This window comes from Dryas octopetala, chromosome 4 (genome assembly GCF_963921425.1).
Source record: "Dryas octopetala chromosome 4, drDryOcto1.1, whole genome shotgun sequence".
NCBI classification, from domain to species: domain Eukaryota; kingdom Viridiplantae; phylum Streptophyta; class Magnoliopsida; order Rosales; family Rosaceae; genus Dryas; species Dryas octopetala.
Window position 1 is genome coordinate 20,351,083 of NC_141369.1, and position 19,574 is coordinate 20,370,656.

The 19,574-nt window shown below is 37.2% G+C and overlaps 2 protein-coding genes across 4 annotated transcripts; both read right to left on the minus strand.

The window, feature by feature from the left end:
- Positions 1–357: 357 nt before the first annotated feature.
- On the minus strand, positions 358–10,729 carry LOC147287920 (RNA recognition motif (RRM)-containing protein). The gene is made up of 4 exons (XM_086242579.1): positions 10,455–10,729; positions 10,040–10,357; positions 2,835–4,042; positions 358–1,982 (listed from the first exon to the last, which is right to left on the minus strand). Exons 1-4 carry the CDS (start codon positions 10,455–10,457, stop codon positions 743–745), a joined length of 2,769 nt encoding a protein of 922 aa, XP_086098705.1. The 5' UTR covers positions 10,458–10,729; the 3' UTR covers positions 358–742.
- Positions 10,730–12,497: 1,768 nt separating this feature from the next.
- On the minus strand, positions 12,498–18,235 carry LOC147287921 (vacuolar cation/proton exchanger 3-like). Of its 3 annotated transcripts, none has more exons than XM_086239153.1 (13): positions 18,061–18,235; positions 17,584–17,728; positions 17,230–17,484; positions 17,071–17,138; positions 16,713–16,741; positions 15,684–15,841; positions 15,322–15,534; positions 14,697–14,831; positions 14,391–14,507; positions 14,249–14,302; positions 13,873–13,989; positions 13,458–13,554; positions 12,498–13,015 (listed from the first exon to the last, which is right to left on the minus strand). In XM_086239153.1, exons 2-13 carry the CDS (start codon positions 17,662–17,664, stop codon positions 12,987–12,989), a joined length of 1,353 nt encoding a protein of 450 aa, XP_086095279.1. In that variant the 5' UTR covers positions 17,665–17,728; positions 18,061–18,235; the 3' UTR covers positions 12,498–12,986. The 3 variants fall into 3 exon arrangements, with proteins under 3 accessions (XP_086095279.1, XP_086095277.1, XP_086095278.1); XM_086239151.1 differs by having other exon boundaries at positions 15,684–15,880; XM_086239152.1 differs by lacking the exon at positions 18,061–18,235 and adding an exon at positions 17,960–18,039 and having other exon boundaries at positions 15,684–15,880.
- Positions 18,236–19,574: the final 1,339 nt, after the last annotated feature.

Below are 19,574 nucleotides of genomic sequence, written 5' to 3' on the forward strand. Positions count from 1 at the left end.
TTTCATTATTGTCTATATTTGTAGCACAGATGTATAGTGCACAAGTTTTATAATATTCATTGATTCTTATTGAGGGTGTAATAACTGTGTATTAAATTTTCTTCTTCATTCCTGGTGTGCCACTAACTTAAAACCTTAGCAGTCCCCTTGTTTACATAAAGTGGGGCATTATCTTTTGTCATTTTATTAGCGTGGTTGAGTAGGGGGCCAACCAATGTGCTTCCCACACAAAAGTTGTAGATCATGTTAAGATCCATATAAACACAAATGGCTTCACCAATGATTAATGGCACAAAACCATCTTTTTTATTTTATTTTTAATATTGTACAAAACCAGTTCCGGCCATATAAGGAAACTCATCATGAGTACTAAATAATAGAGGTTTTGTTTTCTCTGGGGGTTCAAAACAGCAAAAGGAGCAGCCGTCAAATCTAGCTGGTCCATACTTTCTTCAATTAAGTCCATATGGAAAGTAACAAGTAGCATCACCATTGGACAACACAAACCAATAAGCATCCATTTACTTGAACCCCATAAAGAAAAAAAGAAAAAAAGAGAATATACATCTAATTACGAACGTAACAGGAAAAGAGAAAAAATTATGTATAACTGTACCCCGTTATAGATGTTAAATGTGGAATTTTCATTGTACTAAATGCTCATGCAGACAATTATCAAAATTTATCAGACAATCACTCTCGCACAAATAGATTAGACCAACACAATTAGTTCTGGCGCTGGTCAACTTCCTTTCCCTTGTTGGATTTGCTGAAGAAGAGCTGCTGCCAGCTGTAATGTTGCTTGCAGGCGATTCTGTGGATCTTCTGCTGCTTCAATTGTACTAGTACTTTGCAGCTGTTGATTTCCCTGAACCCCTGCTTGAAGCTCTCTTTGGGTCATGTGAGGAACTGCAGGCACATTTGATACCTGCTGTTGCAGCTGCAGCAACTCTTGGATTTGACCCAACTGAGATGTCGATGGCTCAGAATTCACCTGATTATTCTGCTGAGCAAATTTCTGGGAAGTCCTTTGCAGGTTCTCAGACTCATTCATTGTGTTTCTCCGCCTAAAATCTTCTCCGCCAGATGGATTTGGGTTGTTCCCAGGCTGTCTCTGCTGCCCAAGAAGAGATGATGCCAGTTGTGCAAGTTGCTCTGGTTGCAGAGCTGCAATAGGCATAGATAAAGAAACAGAAGATTGGGTTTCCGGGAGAGACGAATTGCTGTTTCGAATACGAGAATTTCCACCTGTAGTGCTTGACTCATGCACTGCCCTTTGCATGGCCAAGGGATGCTGCTGAAGAATAGGATTAACAGCATTATTGGACACTTGGGTTGGTCTATTTCTAGTACCAGAAACTGAGTTCTGTAGGTGATGAGAAGACCAGTTTGGTCCCAGTGTAGGGCTTCCCTTATGAAGTGGATAATCATGCCTGTTCTCATTATATGAATCAGACCCATTTCCAACGCCATGAGCTGAACCTGAAAATGAAGCTGGTGGAGGTGATGTAAATAAATTCCCCAAGAAAGAGAGATTGCCAACTCCTGATTTACTTGAATCAGGTAAAGATGTAAATGCAGGAATGGATTCTGAAGGTGCTGATGGCTTTGTATATGATGCGTCCCCAGTAAATGACAATAATCTCGTATCTTCTCTTTCATGTTGTTGGTGAAGAGATCCAAAATTGGAACTAGGATGCTCCAACCTCAAAACAACACCAGAGATGCTGAGTTTCCCAGGTACCTTCAGCACTTTCTCTGAGAAGTCTGATGGAGGTACAAGAAACAAGGTAGTCTTGTCATCTAACTTAGCAACAGCTGCTCGCTGCTTCTCCCCAAGATAATGCATAAATTCATTGTAGTATCCAATATCAGCATCACTTTCAGGGACAAAGAACACAACCCAAGCACTTGATGCTTGATAGTAATGCTTTGAAAGCATGTCTAGACCAGTCCTTGCAGTACAATCTAAAAATTCAGGCCTGCAGTATCAAACACACTATCATGCGTTATAAAACATTTGAACAAATATATCTTGGTTTCAGAGCAGTTGAAAACAGATTCCACCTAGATTGCACAATGAAGTTTTCAAACCAGAAAGATTTGTGATTATTAAGAGAGTTGGCCATGAAGTGAATTCACACACAAAATTGCACCAAGCCCAATCAACAAAATTTGGAAAAGCCATTCAATTGTATAGTCTGTTATAATTTATTAATTCAGCTGCAGACAAGACATGCTTCTGAAATTCAATAAATTTCGGTCACCTAAGAATAATCCTTTTGTATAGGGAAAAAAAACATTGCAGCTAATGGTTGAATTATTTGATACATGAACTATAATACCATGCAGCTAAAATTCTCACTTAAAAACTATTCTATAATTTAATTGAACTCTCAAATCCATGGAAAATATATTGGGGTTCTTCCATTTCTGGCACACCTAAATGAACTGTGACTCAGTAATTAGCTAAAGATTTAAAAAAAAATGATAACAAAACTAATTAATACTGTTTATTTACTGAGGTAAAACAAAAGTAAAAATGGCATGTTACTAAAGATAGGTAAGGTAATCCCTTAGAGTTAGCCCAAGTGGTGAGGGTGGGTGGGTGGGATAGGTTAGGGTTAGGATTAGGATAGGTCCAGGCTTCGATTCCCTCCAAAGTGACAAAATAAAAAGATAGACAAGGCAACAAGAAAGAAGTGACCAATCAGCTGTTGTTAAAGATGAAGCAATAGGTAAATAGAGAGCCCTTTTCACACCTCGATCGTTTAATGTTATCAAGGCAAGTATCCGAAAATTTGATTTGAGAAAGAGCTTTTTTTTTTACTTACAAAATGATGTCAAGGACTTTCCCCACAGGAAAGCAGCGAGCACGACAGACAGGAGTTCCTCCCTTTGCTATAGTCCCTTCCCACTTCCACACATTCAAAGAAGACTGATCTGATTCAGGAGTGAATCTTTTCCTATCAACAGGATTTGGTAGCTGCAAACCCGAGCTTACCTGCAAATTATCATAAGATTCTTTCCAGCGATCACCCCTTTCTCCTGGAGGTAGACCTAAATTCATGGGTCGCTCAGGGATCTGTTTGTAACCAAAAGGTCCAGCCTCAAAGCTTCTATTGGAACTGTCACCTTGGGGAAAATCAGAAAACGATCTAGGGAAACTATGTCTTTCTTGTTCGTAATCAGACAGGGGATACTCTGGAAGCTCTTTTTCAGGAAAATACAACTCTGTCTTCAATTTCTTGGATCCATGAATGAAATGAATATCTTCTGGCAAGTCCCATGGCTCTTCATAAGGTGGACTTGTATGAGGAAATCTCTGAGAATAATCGTGTAAATGAGCATATTTCTCTCTTTTAGGACTACCCCGATGATCATACATATCTTGTGATACTCTTAGTTCAGGCCCCATTTCCTCAAACCTCCTCTGTTCAAATGTATTGTTTTCACCTGCCCATAAACTTCCCTTCCGATTTAAACTATAGGGATCGGAATCACCAGAATCAAAATTTGAGAAATACTGAGGAGATCTGATGCTGGGATCCTCTGTTAAGCTCCCAAACTTCCTATCCTGCCGAAAGTTCTCAGATGATCCTGAGCGACCATTCATTAAATTCCTTCCACTATTTGATGAGCCTGTTTCACTCTTGGCAAAACAAATATGTACACGGGGATTTCCAAATAATTTTCCCTGAAGAGCATCTTTTGCTCTGCTAGCTGACATTACACTCCTAAATCGAACAAAGGCATAACTGCGACCAGGAAATGCAGTGATCTTCTCAATCTCACCAAATGGTGAGAAGGCCTTCCTTAATGTCATTTCATCCACCTTCAATAAAGCTGGAAAACCTATCCATAAGACTGCACTGGGCTCTGAGCTTTTATCACTCATATTGGGTTTTTCTTGATAAAACTGCTCAGGACTAGCCTGGCGTGCTCTAAACTCCCTTTGCAAGAAAGGAGATCCTCTAGCCGAACGTTGCTCATCTCGACGTTGGGAGTAATCTTCCTCATGCGATGGTGCTGATGATTTATCCTGTGATTCAAGATCTCATCAAAATCAGCACAAAAAAAACTTATATCTGAATGAATATAAAAGAATTGACCCTAATTTTGGATCATTAATCCCATCCTGTTTCTCATATGTAAGCATTAGTTGATATTGAAATCAATATTCAAGTATAATATAAACTCTCTAACAGGAACTAAAAGGTTAAATCTCCAAAAGGTTAGTCCAGCCACCAATAGAGGTAACATGAACATCCTTTTCAACCAGCTCATGCATTACCCACACCAATTTAAAATAAAAGGAAAAAGAAAAGCATAGCAATTGTTGTCTCAATACGTCCTGCAACATAAAATCTAAAAAAGCAGAAAGAATCACGCAAGTAAAAATATTTCTAGAGAAAAAGCAAACATAATGATAAAATAATACAGTGCCACCCAAGAATAATACAGAGAAATAAAATGACAAAAGAAAATAAAAATCCCATGCACTAACCAGTCATCCACTTTGAGGGACCAAACCCAGTGAGGGCCACAAACATAGGAAAAAACCAGACAGATCAATAACCAGACCATTAACTTTAGAAGAAAAGGGAAGTTAATGGATGATCACTTTCACATAATTAAATGAAAACACAAGAGTTTGTAAAATCAATCAGGCTCACAAGCAGACTTGAAAAACCAAGAATCATCACAAAGAGAAATACAGGCATCTTATATATGATAGTTTAGGACTTCCAAGGTACAGGCTCAGACTAGGAGAACCAGCACTGGAGTCTAATTTTCTGGCTTGTTCTCTGTTTCCCATGGCTTAAATATAATACATAATATATATATATATATATATATGATACTTTAGGGCTTGTTGGAGCTTCTGAGCATAACAAATTGGAGCCTTTTTGACAGGTCTTCCAGGGTGCAGGCTCAGAACTTGGGAGAACACCAGATTCTATTTCTCTGGCTTACTCTTCAAAAATATGCTGGATTCTCCGCTGCTTCCCAAAGGTAAAAAGGGAAAGGAAAAAAAGGTAGAAAGTTGCATTGCCTCACCAAAGAGTTCCTAAGAAACACTAAAAGTTCAAACTTCTAAGATAATACAGCAATTGAGGTGATAATTTCATTTATAGTCAAAATCTTATGTTTCTATTTACTAGGATGATATACAGAATTCAGTCATACATCCTTCCATAACCCATTTACAGTGGACATGTGATCATATTCAATATCAGTATTCTGTTATTCAATTTTTTCACTTTTAAATAAAGCTATGCAATTTCCCATTGATGTTCCAACTTCACTTCCAGCGAACCATCAAGCACAAAACACTTTGATACTAGTATGACAAACTAACAAAGCTCAATGTAGCCTTTAGTTCAACTACTTATTTGACATCACATGTAATACCTTACCATTCTGATTGGAGCTTCCAACAGTCACTAAATATAACCATATAATATGACTACCTTCTAAAACAATATGGGGCTAGTACTTGGTCAATAATTAGCCCAAAGTTCCCAATGGAGCACAATCCTTAAAATGTACAAAACCCCATTCCATAATCATTATGTTAAATTGTCAAACTAGCAAGCTAATGATACCAAACAAGATGACAGACCCTTTCCCTCTAATATCGAAATGAGCTTCTGATATTTGAAACCAAAGCAATAGATCCAGCTCATCCTTCAAGAAATGGTCCACAAATTGGCCGAACAAGAACTTGACCCATTATCAGCACATAGTAGAAACCGCTTCTGATATTCAACTATTATTATGTATATAGTAGAAACCGCATCTTCAGTATACACAATCAAACCCTAATCTGCCTTCGATTCAAATTTTAGAAATATTTGTGTTCCCTCCCACCTTGAGAAATCCTATAAATTAACTCGTTAGTTCACTAGCAATCCTGAAGACAACTAAAATAATACATGTATATACTTCTAAGTTTGGACCTGTTAAATTGAGAGTCTGCAGAAGGATCAATTACCAGGCTAAAAGCCAGTGACAAAGGAGGCTCAAAGGGCAATGTAAGCCTAGTAGGATATAAAGTAATTAAGATGGCTTTTCTCAAGTGGATGGAATTTATAACTGTGGCAATAACACCATATGCACTACACCATCACACGCCCTGCACATATAGCAGTTCCATTCCACAACATATATTTTAAGTGGATAACATAACACAGCAGAAAAGACGAAGCAACAAACATAACTTTTTATTTGCACATTTCATTCCATGACCCAGTGCTTCATCTTTTTCATCTGGTACACTTGCATTCAAGTATTTCTAAATAAAAAACCAAGCCCTATATAACTTTTTTTTAACCATTACGATACAGATATTCCATGAGTGCAATGATCAAAGTTGTGAACACATTAAGACCTGCAGGAATTCAACACTGTTGACCCGGATTAAACTTTAAGTGATGAACAATTACAGGATTGCCAAAAAGTACTCCAAGCAAATGGGTCTCCGAAGGCAAAAATTGTAAACCTTGGCAAACAATCTCAGAACAGGCTTTTAACTGGGGGAGTTGAACAATGTGCTTAGAGGTTCCAATTTGAAAAAAGATTTCAAACTGCTCCAGCTGTACCGCTGTGCTGAGTGGTACACACCTTATTTTCAACTCATATGAACCCCCTCTTAGATAAACTCTTAGAACAACTTAGAATAACTGCTATAAGGCTACCCTGAGAATTGCATTACACTCATTAACATGACTCAAATGAAGATAATGGGGATACAGTTACCTAAAGCATGCAGCATCCAGCTGTTGCATTATTATAGTGGATTCGATTTTCATGCCAGCTTTTTTTTTTTTTTTGTTGGCTTTTGAAAAAGAATGAGGACAATGTAGATTACAGGAAATCTATTATCAATAATGAATTTGATGCAACATCCATAAGATTCAAAATGTTTAGGAACCTCGGCTTCCACAATTTGCATATTTTTAATTGATAATGAGTGTTGAAAGTGTGAGTTACACAAAGATTTCTGGTCATTCGTATGCGACCTGCAGTCACTGGTTGTGCTGCATTTGAATCCGACATATAGAACATACTTGAAAAGAAATTGAACCATAATATGCAATTATGAGTGTTATAGCATCTCATGGTTTTTATAGCATATAAATTATTAATTCAAACACTACACTGTGGTTGAGGTATTGCAGAATAGGAACAGCCAACACATGCACGACATTTTGCTTATTCCAAGAGGCTTTTTTCCCTCTTGTGATCTGAGTTATAGCATCAAAATAGGATGTTTCTGGCTATTGCAAAATAAACAGAATTTGAGGATGCGTTGGACCCTGGCTGGACCTTTAATGAAACTCACCAAATGTGTTAAGATATTGGAAAAATAATCCACTTCCAGGTCATTCATGTTCTCATGAACCCTCCTGTTTAGCTGCATGCAATCGGGATTTAATTTGCCTTTATCTTATGAATTCAGTTACATTGTTATTGGACATACTTGGAGAGGTTGCATAGGTAAATATTTTTTTTCTTGCTCTTGCATATTATCTATGCTGAGTTGCTTTCTATTAAAGGGGATTCAATGTTTGCTAGTTCTGGAATCATTTTGATGTGATGAACGATGTTTAAGATTGGATTGCTTTAACATGTTATCATAGTCACATCACCGATCTTGATGCTAAAATGGACTCTTATTATACTCCAAGAGCTGGAAATTTGAAGGTGGATTGTTAGGTAGTGAGGGCTTCTTTTAATCCAATAAAAATTTATGAACCATATCCTCTTTGTTGAGAACTCCATATTCTATCATTCTTGTCTTTTGTTTTTCCTTGAGAAAAATATTGGAAGCGCCAATTTCATGATTTTGCCACTCACTTTTTTTTTTATGCTTTTTTTTTTTTTGGAACTTCCTTTTCTAGGGGAAAGCATCTTTTAATGTTTTACTTTTTCCCAAGGAAGAAAGATAAGGAGGCATAGTCAATGTTTCTTTTCAATCGTTCAGAACTGTTCTCTTCTATTTGCAGTCAAATTCTTTTAAAAAGTCCATTAAGATATCATGAAATACTTTTGAACAAGAGAGGAAAAATAATATACAACACAGCAAGTAACAAGTGCTGAAGTTAAACATACCTGTTTTAAATGTTGAAGGAAGACATTAAGACTGGCCTCATCTAAATGATTTGTCAATCTAGAGACATTAACAAAGCAATTAACAAGTGGCGAAGTTAAACATGCATATTTTAAATGTCGGTGGTATACATTAAGCCTGGCCTCATCTAAATGAGTTGTCAAACTAGAGACCAACTACAATGAAGATTTCTTTAGTCCAAATGTCTCCATAAATCAAATAACATAAGATTTTCCTGCTCTTTTATTGAAAAGATTTGATATGATTGTCCAATGACTTCAAGTCATTAAGAACAATCCCAGACTTCCCACAAGCACAGTTTATTAACTCAGAAAATATAGCTTCTTCTCTCCAAAGATTTATAATTTTATATACCTATCTAGATATGTAGGTACACCATAATCTGATGGCACTCCTAGAGGCTCTTAAATGCAAGCAGTAAAACAGATTAATTCCTGAAACTTTTCTCTAGATGGGATCCTAGTGCCATCAACCAGGTACCAATTTGACCAAATTCTCAATGATGGGAACAACAACAAGGTCTTTAGATTTTCTACAAACCATCTCTTGAGATATAGACGAACTAATTCTCGATAGACTAAATTTTTAGTTAGTATTTGATAATCTTCTATTTTTTATGATAAGTTCATTGCATCCCTAACAAGTGTATGCAACAGAAGACAACACTAGAAAAAAATGTACAATTGTACAACTAATATTATCGCATTATGTATAAAATGTTACCCAACTGTGAATTCAGTGATTGTAAGAAAGAATACAGAATGGATAAATTGGGACTGTGAAAAGAGAAACTTATTAAGTTCACATGAGGCAATTGCTTCACAGTCACAATCACAATTACTTATTTTTTTTATAAGAACAATCCCCATTATTTTGAAAATAAGAAGTCTAATATAGCACTGAAAGCCAGTCTAATTATGATTTTCAGTGAGAAAACTATCATATCAGCCTCCACTACTGAACAGATGACTCTCAAATCTCAACCCCAGCATAGTTGATATAGAGTGCATTATGATTTGTGACTCCAGTTAGACAAGAACAATGACAGTAAGATCAGATAAAAGTGAAACAATGGTGTGCTTTTACCTTTTTATTCTGAATTAATTGTTAATTATGATAAGGAAACAAAATGGAAGGATGGCAGCGGAATGTTATTATGCTAGGCATGGCATATACATCCTTGCCATTCTTTAGATTTTGCAGTTAAACCTCAATCTGTCCAACTTGTAAATGGTTTCCTGCTATTTTTACAGGCAAGGATACAAGGCAAAAACGTTTTCCCATTATGGAACATACTTCTTTGATAGGCATGCAACCAGAACACTCTCATTCACTGATAATGCTAAGTCAACAGGTTTGTCAGTAAACATTTGGAAAGAAAAAGAAAAAGAAAAAGTGAGAGATTGGGTTGCAATCTCTAGCATGTGCTTAACTTTCAAAGCACTAATCTTGAAAGTATTGAAAGGCTGAGACCAGAACAAATATGGAAATGCTAGGAATGTTTACACTGGAAAACCGTAGAATGAAAGCAAAGCAGCAGATGCCCCTCCATTTAGCCTAAGAAGACCTAAAATTTTGTTATTATACACATTTACTTTGCATGTAAGCCTTGTGATTATGCTGGTTCACAATATCTGATTGATTAACGATTTTGGTGGAACCTGGAACTGTTATCAATTGCAATATGTCTGTTCATGGAGCATTTTGATTAGTTAGATTAAACAACACAAATTTGGTGAACTGTGCAATATATTCTTGCTCAAACTCAAAGATTACGCAAATTAGGCACCTATGATGGCCTTCAACAATTGAGGAAATGAAGTTATACACACGCATACTAGATAGTGTATTCTTACAACACAGATAAAAAAAAGCATCTTCAAAATATAAAAAGTAACTAACCGCCTTAGTAAACTCGATCCTCAGTGGGTTGCCTGCAACAGGAAAACCCTGAAGGGACTCCATGGCGGCGATGGCTTCGTCTTCCCGGTTGAAATTAAGGAAGGCATAGCTCCGACCGGGCTGGAAGGCCACGCTTTCGAGCTCTCCGAACTGCAAGAAGTGATGGGTGAGGTCACCCTCCATGATGCTGTGAGAAAGATTCCCAACCCACAAGTGCCTGGACGGCGGAGCCTTGCTGGTTTTGCCGTCAAAACGCCGCGTTTTGTCCTGGTGCTCCATTCGAAACCGGTCCCTTCCTCCTCCTCCACCTCGACCCGTCTAATCATTCAATCAAACAAAACCCAAATTCAAATTAAACCCTAAAGCAAAAATAAACTTTGAACTGCTGCAATGGATTTGTTTGAGAGCAATTTACCATTGTGTTGAGTGAATGCACTGTGATTCCAACGCACTGGAGGAACTAGCTTTGTGATCCAATGTCTTCTTCTCCCTCTACCTCCCTCTACTTTGAACAGTGAAGATTGAACAACAAAGGGTTTGAAACTTTAAGCAAGGTCTCGGTCTCTCAGTCACTCTGACACTGCCACTCTCTTCTCAGCCTCCCCAAGTTAGGGTTTGGGAATTGGGATTGAGCAACCGCCATTAGTCTTTTTTTTTTTTCTTTCTTTTCTTTTTTTTGGTGCGTGTGTAAAAAAGTTTAACGAGGGATAGGAATATAGGATTATAGGAATATAGGATAGAACTCCTGCACATTATAAAACTCTCTGAATTAGTGGATGATGCGGCACGTCGCCACCAAGGATGAGTTTTCTCCTTTTTTTTAATTTTTTATTTTAAAGAATACCTTTTTTAAAATGAATAGGAATTATAAGATCAATATGAAAAAAATAATAATAATAACATAGTAAAATCATTATACAGGTCGGTTCTCAAATGTGAATTATGAGTGACAAAGAGAGCTTTCGAGTGCTCACTATTGATTGTTCACCCAAAAATTTATCATTTTCCTTATAAGTAATGTTATATAAATTAAGAGGGCTGCTATTTGCACATCCTTTTTTTTCTTTTTGCACACTCTTTTTCTCTTTTTTTCTCCTACACACCCCACACACTTACTTCAAATTTAAAATCTCTCAACACACACCCAACCCATTACTAAAATACCCTCATTTCATTACACACCCTTCTTTCTTTTCCTCTATTTTTTCTCACGTTCACACCCCCCTCCCCCTGTTTTTTTTTTTTTTTTTCTTCTTCTTCTCCAGCCAGCCAGCCAACCCCTCCACCCAACCAGCCAGCCAGCCCCTCCACCCAACCAACCCAGCCCCTCAACCCCCTCACCCGACCCACCCCTCCCTCCCTCCCCCTCCGGCCTCCCCCCTCCACCCAACCCACCTAGCCCCTCAGCCCCTGCACCGACCCCCCCCGCAGCACCACCTCCTCTCTCTCTTCCCCAGCCCACCCCAACCCAGCCCCGACCACCCCTCACAGCCCACCCCAGCCCCGACCCACCCACTCAGCCCCTCACCGGACCACCTCATTCCCTCCCGCACCCCAGCCCTGTAGCAGCAGCACCTCCTCTCTCTCTCTCCTCCCGCGCGCAGCTGCGCATCCGTTCGACACTGGCCCGCCGAAAATGTCACACTCGTTCGGCAGGCATCCGCCGAACGATGTGAGTGTTGTTCGGTAGGTACCCACCGAACATCAAGGACCCGTTCGGCAAGTGCCCGCCGAACCAGCTACTCGGAGAGAGAGAGAGAGAGAGAGAGAGAGAGAAGGGCACGCCGGTGGTTGGAAGCCGCTGCGCGCGGTGGCTGGAGGGCTGGGGTGGTCGGGGCTGGGTTGGGGTGAGAAGGGGCGGAGCTGGGGTGGTCGGGCCTGGGTTGGGGTGGGCTGGGGCGGGGCTGGGGTGGTCGGCAGAGATGGTAGAGAGAGGGAGAATGGTGGTGGGCGTGGCTGTGCAAGCTTGAGAAAGATGGAGGGGTGTGTACGGGGGGGGGGGGGGGGGGATGGGAATGGGGTGTGTGGGTGAGGGGAGGGTTAAAGTGGTATTTTTCTTGAGGCTTTTTTTTTTTTTTTCAAAAGGGGTGTGCAAAAAGAAAAAAGAGGGTGTGCAAATAGCAGCCCTCTAAATTAATTGGACCACAGGGTCCATACCAAACGAATTTTTTTCAAAAATCTCAATAGGTAATATAGTCTCTACCCAATAACAAAACCTAAATCCAACTTTTGAAGATCCATAGCCTATTTAGCCTAAAGAAGAGCCTTAAAATCAAATAGAAAGACCCTTCAAACCCTTGGATCTTTGAAGATGGAGGAGACAACACAAGTCCTGCACTAATGAAGAACAAGCCTAAGCTGCAGCTGCTAACCATGTCTGACTTTACACAAATAATAAGTAAATAACAATATCAGTGGATGGCTGACTAAAAAATCCATGTAACCCAGTGTCTAACAGTAAAATATAATTTCACATTGATACTGTACAGTCTGTACATGCCATAATTGACTAGAAAATAAACTTATATATAAAACAATTTCCACCAACTTGTTTTTCTTTTTTCTAACAGATGAATATAAGGGAAAATGGATACACCCCTGCTAAATCTTACATTTGACTTTTACCATTCCTAATTTTTTAACATCATTTGGAACTATATTCTATATCCAGCTCTCTTCTTTCCCTGCTCCAATGTATGTGGGACAGAAATGTATCCCCTGGCTGCGCAGTCAAAGTGAGGGAAATAACAACACCTTTTCTGGCACCATGGTATATTATATTTCAACTTGGAAAAACTATCCAGGATCAATATAATGCTTGATCTTCAAAATCCTCCTCCTGAAAAATACTGTTAATTGTCAAGGTTTCAGGAGGCTACCGGCGAAACCACATCTTCAGTTCATGCCATTGACTTTATATATTAGTAGATTCACTTCATTGCTTCATTTACTGCTTTGGTTTTTGGGGCTTATCCCCTGCAGAAATATGCATGACACCAAAAGTTAGAAATGAATTTTGCAGATGAGAAATGAATCCATTCTGTTTTCCATTGTATTGGATGTACAAAATAATCCTTCAAAATGGAAGTATTACAAAATAAAGATGTATTCACTACAAAAACGTGTCTGGGACATGACAAAATATGTGTTTGAAAAATGGTTTTCCACAACAAATATCGTATGTATAGGAATAAGTAGACTATGCAGATGCCCTGTAATGCATGATAGATAAAGGTCATTCCCACATGATGTTCCATGACTGTTTATATGATTTCAAATAAGTATAATAAAATTTCAGAGGTCTGCATCCGCATAATTATTCAGAGCCAAAGCCTTTACACAAAATGAGAACACGCTTCAAACTATAATTAAAGTTGGATGAACCATCCACTTGAGAGAAAAGGAAGTGATAACTCACGTATTGAAGTAGGGTCTATATGTACAAAGAAACTTGCAGCAACAATAATGTAGCAAAAAATGAGCATTAGTCCTTTAAAGTAATTAGAAGTTCCCTCCTGCAAGTTCAAATTAAATCCATGTAAACAAAAACACAGAAGAAGAATATTCACTGCAAGTTCAAATTGTGTGCGCACAGTCTAGGTATTGGACGTCATAAATTTATTTAGAGATTGATGTTTCGTAGGCCTATTCCAACTTGAAAATACGATATTGTTTATAGTAACTATAAGCTTTCCAAAGTTGCCATTCACAGCTCAAAGAACTCTAAGTAACTCAAGCTATACTATTTGCTGTAGAATGATCTTTCCCTATAAAAGCAGTCAAGTAACCTTAACCTATGAGAATGGAAAAGATAATTTGCTCAAATAACAAACCTGTAGCATGAAGGCTACCACTAGAACAGTTATGAAAAGCGTGGCTGTCTCAAACAGTTGGAAATCTAAGTCCATAGGGCGCCCCATGATCCACCCAACCACCACACAAAAGGGAATCTGCAGCAATAGAAACAACAATGCAGGTTTAAAGAGTAATAACCCCAAGAGTTCGAGGAAAATCAGCAATAAATTCTTCCCATGGAACTTATTTTCCAGTTATAACTGTTAAGAAACAACAATGAAGCCATATATATTTGGAAGCATGAACAAAATCAACATAGAGATTTGGGTATCATGATTAAGTACCGCACATGCACATGCACATGTTTTCAAATGATTAATGTCAGTCTAAATCCATATGATGTTCGGTACTCACTCCAAACATAGAGATTTGGGTTGATGAGCCTATTGCCACTCCTAAAGTTATATCCTGCATGAGACATTGAGTAAAAGTCAACAAGAGAAGTATGATAAGTCATGCATGATTGTATTATGGCACCAACAGGACAACCACTTACAAGCTTGTCTTTCATGGCAAACATAACAGCACCTGCATGCTCTGCTGCGTTCCCAACAATTGGGAGCAGAATAACACTAATAAATGCGACTGGGATGTTCATTGCAACAGATGCACCCTGAAAACATTATTATTTACTACCACAAGAATAACTTGGAAAAATATAAATAAAAAGAATTTCCTCAGTACAAAAACCATAAAAACATACTATCAGAATTTCAAATCATCCAAGAGTCGTCATACATAAAAAAGGGATAGAAAAAAAAAACTCTAGTAGGACAATAGGATGATTTACAGGAAGTATTACCTCTATAGCATTAACTAAATATTCTGAGAGGACCGAAATCCATACAGTCAGAATGGATAGCCATATTATGCATTCCCACTTAGAGATCTCGGGATCCTCTTCATCATCTAAATTACCTTCAGTATGATTCTCGCCCTGGTTTTAAGCCAAATTTGTATACACCATCAGACCACATAAAGGAGAAATTGCACAAACTGAGAGAGAGTGAGAGAGAGAGAGAGAGCGAGCATAACAGCCATTTACTCTATTTCGCTGCTTACCATCCTTCTGTCCGTGAGCATAATAACCAAACTTCACTTATTTGATTTATGTTTTCATCCAATAACATATTCATTTTAACACAGTATGATTCATTGGAAAAATGAGTTAAAACTTGTTCATAAACAGATTAAACCAGAGCAAATCATTCTGTCTCCGGAAACTATACATATTGTAAAAACTTTGTTTGGAGAAAAAAAAAAAATGAATCTTAAAGAATTTCAAGTTGTTAAGCTTTCTCCATATTCAATTTCATAACACACTAGAACAGTGCAAATGTACGAATTAGTAGCATGGTATGTGGTCCTTAATGGTGAAGACTGAAAAGAAAGAATTAAATAAATAAGTATTTTCCTTTGGTACCGACCTCATCAACTGGGACATATAAATTCCGCTGGCTCTTCAGCTGAAAAAACAGATAGGAAGCATATGCCACAAGCATAATGCAGCTAGTAAACCTTGAAAGGGATAACTCAGACTTCCCAAAGTGCAACTCTGTGTGAGTAGAGTGCAATACAGCTGGAAAGAGCAGACCCATGACTGCCATCAGTAGCAATCCAGAGTTCACTGCAGCAGTTGCCTGAGAATATAGGAACTTTGAGCTTTGTGTCGTGAAAAGATGTAGATGATAGACGACAGATGACAAAATAAACACAACCAAACACAGTTCTCCTTTTTCAAAAAGTAGCCATGCTTTAGTGGTAAAATGAAAAAAAAAAAAAAACATACCTTGTTGAATACTTGTTCCCTCTTAGAATACACAAGTCCACCAGCAAAGAATGCACATCCAAGAACTAGCAACATGTTTGATAGGATTGAGCCCAGTAGCGACTGTTGAACAACACGCATCAAGCCACTTCTCAGAGCATAAAGTGATATTATCAATTCTGTTGCATTTCCAAAAGTGGCATTTAAAAGACCTCCAACTGCAAAATTTAAGGAACACGTACTGGAGTTATGGGTGAATGAAAAAAAAAATATATATATATAATCCAAACGAATATCATGAATCAAACTGCAGGACCTATTATCTTGCAATCATCAATCATGATTCACGTTATGACCAAAATCAATTGGCACCGATGTACATTTAGTAAGCTTTACACCACTTAATGAATTTTTATAGGATTTCCTTTTTGCATATTCAATTATGGGATTAATGCTCTAATCATGCAAATAATGTTTACCAAATTTCAAGCCAAAGGCAACAATTTCATCAAGAAGGTTAAATTAATAGTATAAAAAGGTGTAATAAAAATATTGATTCTAATAAAATACAGAAGGAATCATTAGAGAAATTGGATTCACTTGAAATTTGACATGCATGATGCAAGGTTAGAGCATATATCCAACAGTTGGATTGGCAAGAAAAGAGATCCAATAAAAAATGTTAAACGGCGTACAAATTTCTAATTTTACATCGATGTCAATTGATGTTACTATACATAGGCATAACTGCATAAGAATCAGAAGCTTGGGCTACCACAGGCAAATTGCGAAAGCTAACATGTGATGCAGATGGCAGCACTTGGATCAGTTGGTACTTGGTTATATATTCTTATTACAAAAAACAGCAAATTTCGTTCTATACAGCCCAGACTATTTACAGTGCTCAAAACAAATTTTAAGAGTTTCATGAGGACTTGTAGAATCTGGCATTGACCAGTATACTCAAAAGTTCAAGTTTTTCATAAAACTTAAAGATGTAAATGTGAAGGGGGAAGGAAACATTAATGTTTGAATTAGCTACAAAATTACCAGTAGGTCCAGTATAGCAAGCCAGCTGCCTGCATCAGAAGAAGCCAAGCTGTATTAGGCACTCATTAATGCACATTAATTGCAAGTTAGAATGCACATCAGGTGCAGGTGCATGTTAATCAAATCCTAATATGCTACAATACTATAACAAATGTAGGTTCTCTAATAAATCAAGTTAACTGGAAATTTGTTCAGGCAAAGGCTGTTGGATTCACTTGTGAACATAGATTTTGGGACCTATGTTCAGCACCCACATAGCCACTCCCATAGTCCCATGTCCTGTAGAGCTCAAAAAGGAACTCATGAACATTTTTGTTTGCAAATAATGAAAATACAAAGAGAATGCAAAAAATCTTACTCTGTTGCATATCCTAATCGCTCAGCCAAAGGTATGATGCCCAACAGGCTAAAAAGGAAGACCCAACCCTGGTATGCACTTAAAAAAATCAAATAAGCAAATATACAACATCTGATGATCCAAAAGATATTCGATCAGAAACAGATAAAGACAACTCACATGATGGCCAGACCCAGACAATTTATCAACCACGATTGCTAAAGGGCCAAAAGGCATAAGTAAGTTAATTTTGGAATTGAAAACTACAATCTTGATGCTATCAAGTACACTATTCTTCATGACATGGGGACAACAGCTTTCTGAACCACCAGAATATAGAGATCTAAGGGGAGCCTCATTCAAAGAATTTTTCACAGGACCAACTAAGCTCTGATCCTCATACTCAAACATTGGTTTGTGCTCTATTGATCCCATCTGTGGAACCGAGTTGTTATCAGATTATCACTGCCAATAACAGCAAATGCCCTTGATACCATATATAGCCAAAGATTTAGTAATGAAGAAGAACCTGACCTCAACATGGGAATGTAGTCTGGTCGTGGCTGCATCGTTGTTGTTGTTGTTGTTGTTGAAATAATGATTATTAGTATCCATGGGATGGTAGTACAATACTATGCCAGGAAATCAACAAGAATTCCATCTCCAAACACGAGCATCACTGTTTCACCACATTCTCCCCAATCAACATATATACATATAGATTGGCACAACTTCTATATTGTAGCCTGCCAAAGCATGATCATGATGGCCTATACATACACACACACATACATATTATATGTATTCTTTACCTTTTTCTAATAAAACCCAGATGAAATTTGGAGACCCCAAGAAATAAAACTAAAACTGGCCTACACATGCATACAGACATTATATATGTATTCTTTACCTGTTTCTAATAAAACCTTGATGAAATTTGAGTAACAGCATCAATTTTAACCCCAACAAATAAAACAAAAACAAATTAATGATGGAAAGTAGAGAACTAACCTTGTGGCGATGGCATATATATATGCATGAACTCAATTATAGTTGTGTAGGACCAAGAGAACATGCATGTTAGTAACAGAATTGAATTTTGCTTTTTTGATTTGTGCCGATAAGATCTAAAAAAAACTCCTTCCAAAGTAAAGAAACAATGGAAGGTAGAAGAAGAAAAGGAAAAAGAAGGTAGTTATTGAGTCGAATCAACGGTTTTTGATAAAAGAGGAAAACAACGTTGAAAAGAGTAGGACGCATGAATGTGAATGTGATCCACAGCCACTCGAGCCCGCCATTTTCGCCCAACAAATACATTATTTTCTGTTCCTATTTTCAGACATACATTTTACATGCACAGATGCACAGCACATTTCTTTCTTTATTGCTTTTCCTTTCATTTTCAGTTCAATAACTTTCTCTCAATGTCTCGCGTTTTCCGTCACAATACGAGGAAAAAGAACGTTCGACACTGGACACCCACCAGGCCACCATAATCCCCCGCTCAAATTTTCACATTAACCAGTTTTTATTTATTTATGACCAAAAAAAAAAAACCAGGTTTTTTTTTTTTTTTTCCAACTATTGTTAAAAATAATTCTGGAAACAACTTTCAATCATACAGTTGTTGGATTAGTCTAGTTTTTTTTTTAAGCTATTTGATTCGTATCCAACAAGTTTGATCACTTGAGAACATAAAATCTTCATTTAAGCCTCATTTGGTTTGCAGTATTAAATTTTTATAAAATCAATTCTTATGCATTTTTCATGAAAAATGAGAAATATCTTTATATTATCAATTTCGTGTTTGGTTTGCCTAGGAATAGAGAACACAAATTGTTTACTTTTTCAATTATTTTCTTCTTTATTATATATTATATAATAGACTAGGGGATGTAACATAATTCATATTTTCAATTGTTAATAGAGACAAATTGGTATTGAAAAGTTATAATTAATGTTTTCCAAAGAAAGGGAAAATGAAACCCAAGTTCGTTGGAGGGTTTCACTTTCCCAAAGAGCATCATTTTTCTACAAAGCAAATTGTTTTCCCAAAACTCTACTTCCCAAATTATTTTCTAATTCCCATGAGTTCAATGTGAACTCAAAATTAGCTCATAGGTTTTAGATGGAGCCCAAAATTTGAAAGATACTCTAATCTAATTAAGATGCATAAATGTCAAACGATTCAAAATAGAAATTTTGTTTAATGAATTGATTGGCATTCATATGTTTATTGTCTTGCTCTTGCTAAGCTTTTCAACAAAATATATCAAACTGGATGTGTCACTATCACTCAATAATGTTTGAGTAATTAAAAATCACTAAATTAGATTGACTATTAAAATGAATATGCCTTGTCTTACATTTGTATGAATCTAATTTGTACGCAATTTAAAAATGGATTGAAATGCATTTTGAATTTAGTTGTCTAATCTTTATTAATGCGTTATTGACCCAAATTTTAATCTTTATTTTATTCTTTAAAAAATTGATAAAAAGAAAAAGAAAAAAAAAAACTCCAT